This window comes from Limulus polyphemus, unplaced genomic scaffold (assembly GCF_000517525.1).
Source record: "Limulus polyphemus unplaced genomic scaffold, Limulus_polyphemus-2.1.2 Scaffold407, whole genome shotgun sequence".
NCBI lineage: Eukaryota > Metazoa > Arthropoda > Merostomata > Xiphosura > Limulidae > Limulus > Limulus polyphemus.
In genome coordinates, this window is record NW_013666017.1 from 446444 (window position 1) to 454393 (window position 7950).

The window sequence follows — 7950 nt, forward strand, 5'->3', positions numbered from 1 at the left end:
AGCAAAATACTCTCAAAATCCAGAGAGAGGGCAGGGGCTTTTCTGGTGGTTTTGACAAATTTATTGCTGTCCCAGCAAATAAAGAAGTTAAGATTTTTGCTCGTAATTATGTACTGTTTGTGTTTGTAATTGGTTAAAAACTGTAGCAACCTATTTTTTACATTATAAAAATCTGAAAGGGAAAATCAGAGCTCAGACATATCAACATGAGAAAATGAAGCTTGGCAATTTTCTTAAATATATCCTTTTGAAATTTAGAAATTAAAACTTAGATAATATACAAGTCTGAGTTGTAAACTACATTTTCATGCCAAGTTTCTTTACATACATTGATAATACAGTTGTTTAATTAGATTTTGAATGAAACACTTGAAAATGTCATGATATAGGAAAAAAAAGAGGTTAAACATGCCAATTTGCTTCATGAGTCACTTAAAGCAGCATTTCTCTCTCTAATTGTTCATGTTTTTAGGTAGAAGATATTGAAAAAGGTGATATATTAAACAGGAAATTTCTTTGAGTATAATCTGTCAATTCTTCACAGTATCATTTGTTATATTTGTGTTTCCCACAGTTATAACAGTTTCTTTTTTCTGGCATCCTTTGGAAGAAGGTTTTTATTCCCCACAGGCTTTTGTTTGTAGTTCCTAGTAATATATCTTTTTAAGTTACTGTAACAACTATTGTCTTACAGCTTACTTCTAGACTTCGTCAGGGATATCTGATACTTCTAAACTACTTTATTTTATAATCCCATAATTTCTGGATGGTGCGTTTAGTTGTCAATCTATCTGCAACTTTAATTTATTTAAATTTTTATTATCAATTGGATGGCTTTTTGTAAAGATGAGCATCTACCTTTCTCCCTCCTATGCTAACCTCTTTGTTGGTTACACTGAAGATTGTATATTTCATAACTATAACTTTGAGAAAATCTGGGGAAAAGAAAAACCACAGATAATCGAGGATCATGGATAACGGAGCCGTGGATAATCAAGGCACTAGTGTAGCCCCTGCCCTATTTTAGGTAAAAATAGTAGTGAAGTTAGGTTAGGCAAACCTTACTCCTGAGTTTTGTGGCTGGTTCTTAGAACTGTTGAGGCCGGCTTTAGCCTAATTTGCATGTCCTCATGCACTATGGCATTTATCAATTAGTTACAAAAAATCCATCATTTCAAGATGAGCATCTGCATAAGATAACTGGGCAAGTTTTTCCACATCTTCCACAAGTTTGGCTAAGGTTTCCTTTTTCTATCATACTCTGCTCCTGAACTTTGGAAACTTCCTTCTGATGTGTCACTCTAAACCTGTTTGATAAGGTAGTCACCAATGCTTATTAATTGTTACAGCTCTTAGCTGGAAGAATGCTTGATGTTGTTAAGGCTGGTCCTTTCAAATAGGCAGAAAATTAAAGGCTTTTTATTCACTAGTCCATCCATTCACATTAGAAATTCATTCAAACTGAGCCTCATGTGCCTCCAATGGTATTTTTCCATTGTAATCTTCTGGTTTTTCAACCAGGTATTATTATTGAACTGGCCAGCTAATTCTAAAACTTGATGAAGCAATAATATAGCTGGAGTAGACCAGGAAGATTTAGCAGTTCTAGAAGGCAATGAATTAATGGTAACAGGTATAGACTAAATAGGTTCTCCAATTCCATATTTCATAGTTAAGATGTTTAAGAATGAAATTATTGGGTGGACAGAGAGAGGTGTTGGTCCTTGCATTTATAAAATAATTTTCCAGATGTTTTATTACATCACTGATACTGTTTTCTACCTTGTTACTTTTTCATCTTGAGACTGTTTGTTTTCAAAATATTCAGTAATCTTCTACTGATATTGTGTAAATTGATATATGATAAAGACATGTTTTACAATCACTGATAAAGGTAATAATGATTTTATTTAAAACATATCATGATTTCAACTACAAATAGTTAGGTAGCCATTTAGCCAATTTATTTATGTACAATGTTTGAACAGGATAAACACAAAAATCGTATTCAATAAAGATAAGAGCCATCAGAATATTTTGCCATTGCTGATATATTCACTAAACAGTAAAATTAACTAAGCCTGTCTGATTTTGTTGACAATTTGACTCCATTTGGTAAACATAATAATTAGAAAACCTCATATTTACAACACTGTAACTCAATAAAAACTCTACTATATCTATTAAAAATGGAAAACTGTAATTTTAAATGAGGAATCAAATATCAACAAGGTTAACATTTTCCTAAACTGAAAATGTATTTCCAATAATACTTACCTCCGCTGACACTATAGCTATTTCTTGATCTCCAGGATTTCCACTCTTTGCCCATCTAAGCATTGAGAATGTGTCTCTTGTCTTTTTATAACTAACTCTAATGCCCTTGACAAATATTAATTTGCAAAATTCTCCATCAACTTCAATGTGCCCTCTATCCAGGCACTGTATATAAGCACCTCATTCATATAATGTAATGACTTTTTTAGAGACATAAACCAGCTTTTAATGGGGAGGTAGGGAGAGAGAGTGTCAGCAGAGATAATTATTATTGGAAATACATTTTCAGTTTAGGAAAATGTTACTTCCAAAAGATGCTTCCCTCCACTGACACTATAGCTAGAATCCCATAGTGAGAAGGTGGAGGGGCTGGTGCAGGCATGAACCACAGTACATCCTGAACAGGTATGCTCTCTAGGAACTTAGTTCCTATATCAAATGTTGAATAGAATATGAATAATCCTAAATATAGGCCAGCCCCAACCAGATACCCGAGGTTCCACAAATGAGGGTTGGAATTAAGGGGTCCTGGTACCTATATCCCACATTTATAGCTAGGGCTATTGGACTGCAATGTTATTTAAACTTTTGATTGGATCCCAACCTGTAGCCATAGAGTGATACGTTTTGCACCACTGAAACCACAATGAGAAAGTAAGTAACACCGAAGTGGAAAAACTTTTTCCTCCACCTCAAGAAGTCCAAAAGGCAACACTCCAGGCATGGAATGACGGGATCACATATGCCATACTCATCCAAATGAACAGAACTCATCTGGTCTGAAATTATGAACATTCATCCTCACTCCCCAACCAAGTAGTCAAGGAGTATTCTGCCTGCTCCTGGAATTATGGAAAGGATGTGGAATCTATGCTCAACCAAGGACCTAGGATGGGACCACATCGCATTCAGAATTATGAGGAGATAGTAGGTCTCCTTCCATGAACAATATACAAAACTGACATTGATCAAAGAGAAGGGCCATGCACCCCAACCAGATAGCTTCGTGTCAAATCTGAACCAGAATTATGAGTAGGCTCCAGTGGAGGCTGGTGCCACTCCTAGTGACATCTGGGAAAAATATCCAGGGACCCGAGTAGGTGGGCCCCCAACTTTGCCCTCTTCTCTATGACTGGAGGAATATGCTCAAACACTCTAGAGGAAAAGCCTTTTTTTGCCACCCCAGCGACTGGAAACTGGGGGTTGTAAGGACTCCTGAGCTCCACTAGTAGAGTCTGGAGAGGTAATATGCATTGGGAAGTCTTGAGGAACCGTGCTCTGGAAACTGTGCAATAGGTGAACCAAGTTCTATACATTTTTAAAAGCAAACTGACTCCAATTTATTCAACCTGAGGATGGGCAGGATCCTGTTTAGCTTTACTCATGGTAGTCCATGAGTGGCAGTCCATAATAATCAGGTAGGTGCCTAGATGGTCTTATGGAACACCACATTTCAACAGAGCCTATTGCAACCGGTAATAATTATAGTGAAAGTGGTTGCTTGTGCAGAACTGACAAGAGAAAGTATACCTGCCTGGGCAACACTTGCCACAGAGTGGGATCCAGTGAAATAATAAAGGGACCCTGGAAAAATAAGAGTATATGATTGAGGAAAATACTCACCTCTGATAAAAACTTTAACAGATGTGGTCAAATTAACTACTGGGGTTAGTCAAAAACCCTCAGAAGAGGAAACTGCCAAATCAGGTAAGTAACTAAGTAATGAGACAGGAAAGTATCAGGAGTAGTCCACATACCAGACCACACAATTTCTTCCAGAGGGCAATACAACTAGGTGGCTATTGCATAGAGATATGATAAATCTGGTGAGATGATACACGAAACATGTAGAGTCATCAACTTTTTGAAGGCCATAGATAGGCCTAAATAAAATGTTCTTAATTGTATACCAGTTTAACGTTGAATATTATTTATGATTTTAGCTTTATACACAAGTGCCAAAATACTGTAATTTACAAAAGTATTTGGATTATTTGGTGAGTTGAGTGAATAAATGGCAAGGTAATGCAAGTGAAATATCACAATTTGAATTATGAGTATAATTTTGACAGGAATAACCTTAACAGCATTACGGAAGAAAAAGATCTTGATGTTCTGGTTTATCAGTCTTTTAAGCCATCTAAACACTGTGCTGTTGCTAGTGGCAGAGCGAATAGGATTTTAGATTGCATCTACAGAAATACTGAATATGTCTAAAGACGATATAATGTCATTGTATAGGACACTGGTTAGGTCACATGTGGAATATTGTTTTCAATCTTAAGTTCCTTTACTCAGAAAGGACACCAAATTGTTGGAAAGGATTCAAAGGGGGCTACTAGGATAGCATCTGGGTTGGAAAGGTTATCATACGAGAATAGGTTAAGATATCTGAACTTGTATTCTCTTGAAAAAAAGAAGAGTTAAAAGGGATCTGATTGAGGTGTTTAAGATCATTAAGGGAACTGGTAGTGTTGATGCCTCATCTATTTCATATATAATCATAACAATGGTAAGACTAGGGAACAAACTTCAGCAAGGTAGGAGTCATCTTCAGCTAAGACAGCAGTTAGTTTAAATCCTTATCAAAGTTGTGTACAAAATAACAATTTCTTTACTCCAGAACAGAGAATTCTTGTAAATAGATCTATGAATCCAATATACACTTTTCATCACTTATAAACATTTAACTTTTGTCAATATTACACCTAAATTTTTCACACTTACCAAAACACTCCCACACAAAACTAAGGAACTTTTAATGTTCATCCTCTAATTCAATATGTGCATTCAAAAAGTATTTTCCAAAGTTTTCAACTTAGTACCAGCATCAAATTCAGAAATGTTACTGCTGATATGTTATATTATACAGTAGTCCATATCACTAAAACAGATAAAGTTAAAAGTATCTAAGACAGAAACTCATTGGATTTCAGTAGTGAATATATTTTCCCAATCAGAATGGTACCCATACGATGTCTGTTTAAGATTTAATACCTTAATTTTTCATGCCCATTCGTTATTCATCTTTTGAGATTTTACCAAATTATCCAAAAATATAACTTACTTATCAATGTACAATGAGGAACCTTGTCAAAGACCTTCATAAAAATCTAGATACTCAACAAAAGCATGAGTATCATTTTCCAGAGAAGCCCTAAACTCCAACACATAAGTGACATAAGAATTTAAAGAAAAGTTTTTTTCTAGGATCATGCTAACAATTTTTACATTTAATAAAATTTCAGCTCAAAGTGATTTTCCAAGTGATATTGTGAGTGCATCAAAAAATAAATGTACCAAATATTACTTTATTTATATATATATATATATTTATTATTTAATAATAACAATGTGTTGTTAAACTATAATTATAATTTATAAAAAAAGACTTAAAAATAATTGGGCAAGGGAAAGGAGATTTCGTGTCTATGCGTTTATTCGCCTTAAAAGTTGATCGTCTACTGAGTAATGGCACAGAAATTAAAACATTTCCGCACGTCACACTCACAGTGTATAACACAGGTACTGGTACAACTACAAGCCATACTTTTAATTTTATAATATAACCATTCAACCTAAAAGAAACTTACTTTTCTTGTAGTTCTTCTACTTCTTTCTTCCATCGTCCAGCTTCTATCTGCAATTTTGCTTTATCTTTGGCTGTCTCATCAATCAGTCTTCTGGCATCACTCAATTCTTGCTCATATAAAGACTTGATATTTGTAATTTCTTTAATAACTGTTTCCTGTGTGGTTTGAACCTGGCGAGTTAGTCGACTGTTTTCTGCTTCCAAATTTCGTACGTGGTCTATGTACGATGCTAATCGGTCATTAAGATTTTGAAGTTCGATCTTTTCTTGCATCCGCGACAACTTTGTAGGTGAAAACGGCGAACTTGGCCTTTCATACCTACTAGTTGAAACTTGGGGACTCTGGGCCGTCGTGCCACCGCTAAATTGATATCTTGTTAAAGTTGTTTTTCTAGGCGTGTTTGTTGTCATATCTACTAAATCTCATCTGTAGTTATTTCAATAAATGGCAGATGACGAAAAAGAATTTGCGTAATACTTCACATAAAATTTACCGGCAAACCACGCCTCTTGTCATTTCGCGGGTACATACAACAGCGTCCTCTATTCAGTCTCCAATTTGTACTTACAACAACGAGAATAATAAAGTGTAAATACGTATATAAATATATATATAGAGAGAGAAATAAGTACTTAATGAAATATAACATATTGTTACGCCTCCAGCCGTTGCTTAATTTTCCGTAAATTCGTTCCGACGAAACTTTAGTGATAGTCCTTTCTTAAATAAAACTGGTTTACTCTTTCCCAATACAACTTTACCGATACACTTAATTTCAACAGTCGCTCTATAACAAACGCTAGAACGTCTCACGGGCTCGTGCTCGACAATACTCGATTACACACTCTCAGACTGCAGTTCAATTACTCATTACCTACACATTGTCCCGTCACGCTGTGACCGTTTCATATATACCAGCCTACCCCCAATCTAGTAATCTCCCGACAATTCACGAAGGTTCGAGAAAAAAGTGGCGTGATACTAGTCACGTGACCTCGCTGACGCAACAATATTTAAAACAGGACAAATCATTTTCAATATAACTATTACATATCAAAGTTCACACTTCAGAGCGTTACATGACTTCTGTACTTGTACTTTCATTCAGAATCTCACACACACCATACATATTAAATTAGCAGTTCTGCCAAATCATATGCAAACGATTGGGCTGACATGCTAATATGATGTATATAATGTTTGAGCTTGGAAATGAAACTCAAAACTTGAGGGTTTGGATTATTACAACTATTTTTGTTTTTGCTCTTAATATATCACAAGTAACCAAGTATATAAAGACTAATTTTCTGTGAAAGCACTCTTCGGCATTGTTTAACTTTTTCCAAATATCATAGTCAAACCAAGATTATAAACCAGAATTCTCTCAGATACACGGATACAAAATGTCAAAACATTATATTGCTAGGATGCTGCTAGTAATAAAGATTATCGTATTAAACGAACGTGTAAACTAGTAGCCATACCACTGCACCATCAAAGTGTTAGTCATTTTATAATATCGGGCATTTTTATTAACACCCAGTCTTAAAGTCACGAGACATGTTTGTGGGTTGATTTTCAAACAAAGCTTTCCAGTACCGTCTCTTTTTACAAAATTCTGATTGAAGATTTGAATTCCTTACGGTACCTGGTATATGAATCACCTACCAGTGTGACCGAATTCGCACTAGTTTCCAGGCTATGAAAAAGTAAAACCCATACCTCAGTCTAAAATCCGACACAAAACACGGTAGTGGTTGCATATATTGGGTAATGCAATATCTAGTTTCTGAGCTCTATAAAACCTTTCTTCGTGGTTTTCGCAAGTTCTATCGATAGAAATAGCCGAGAAAGAATTCAACGAAGCTCATTTGCCGCTGCAAGGTTGGCAATTGCGGTACCTGCCTGAACATGAGCAATTTACAATTTTGTGAAGAGAAACACAGTCTGGCCAAAATTCTAAACCCCACATATTTGTGGCTAAACACTAATAAGAGGAAAATAAGGTTTTTTGGCAGTAACGTGTGTTTTCTTGGAGACTTATGAAGACCTTTATCAGAGCACATTAGTGGTAGTTACT

The 7950-nt window shown here is 35.4% G+C and overlaps 1 protein-coding gene across 1 annotated transcript in view; it reads right to left on the minus strand.

The window, feature by feature from the left end:
• Window positions 1-6379, minus strand: part of LOC106458036 (lamin Dm0-like) — an 82436-nt gene extending 76057 nt beyond the window's left edge. Inside the window, exon 1 of the mRNA XM_022384166.1 lies at window positions 5871-6379. Within this exon, the coding sequence (XP_022239874.1) occupies window positions 5871-6280 (410 nt within the window). The 5' untranslated portion in view covers window positions 6281-6379. The remainder of the gene's footprint in view (window positions 1-5870) is intronic.
• Window positions 6380-7950: the final 1571 nt, after the last annotated feature.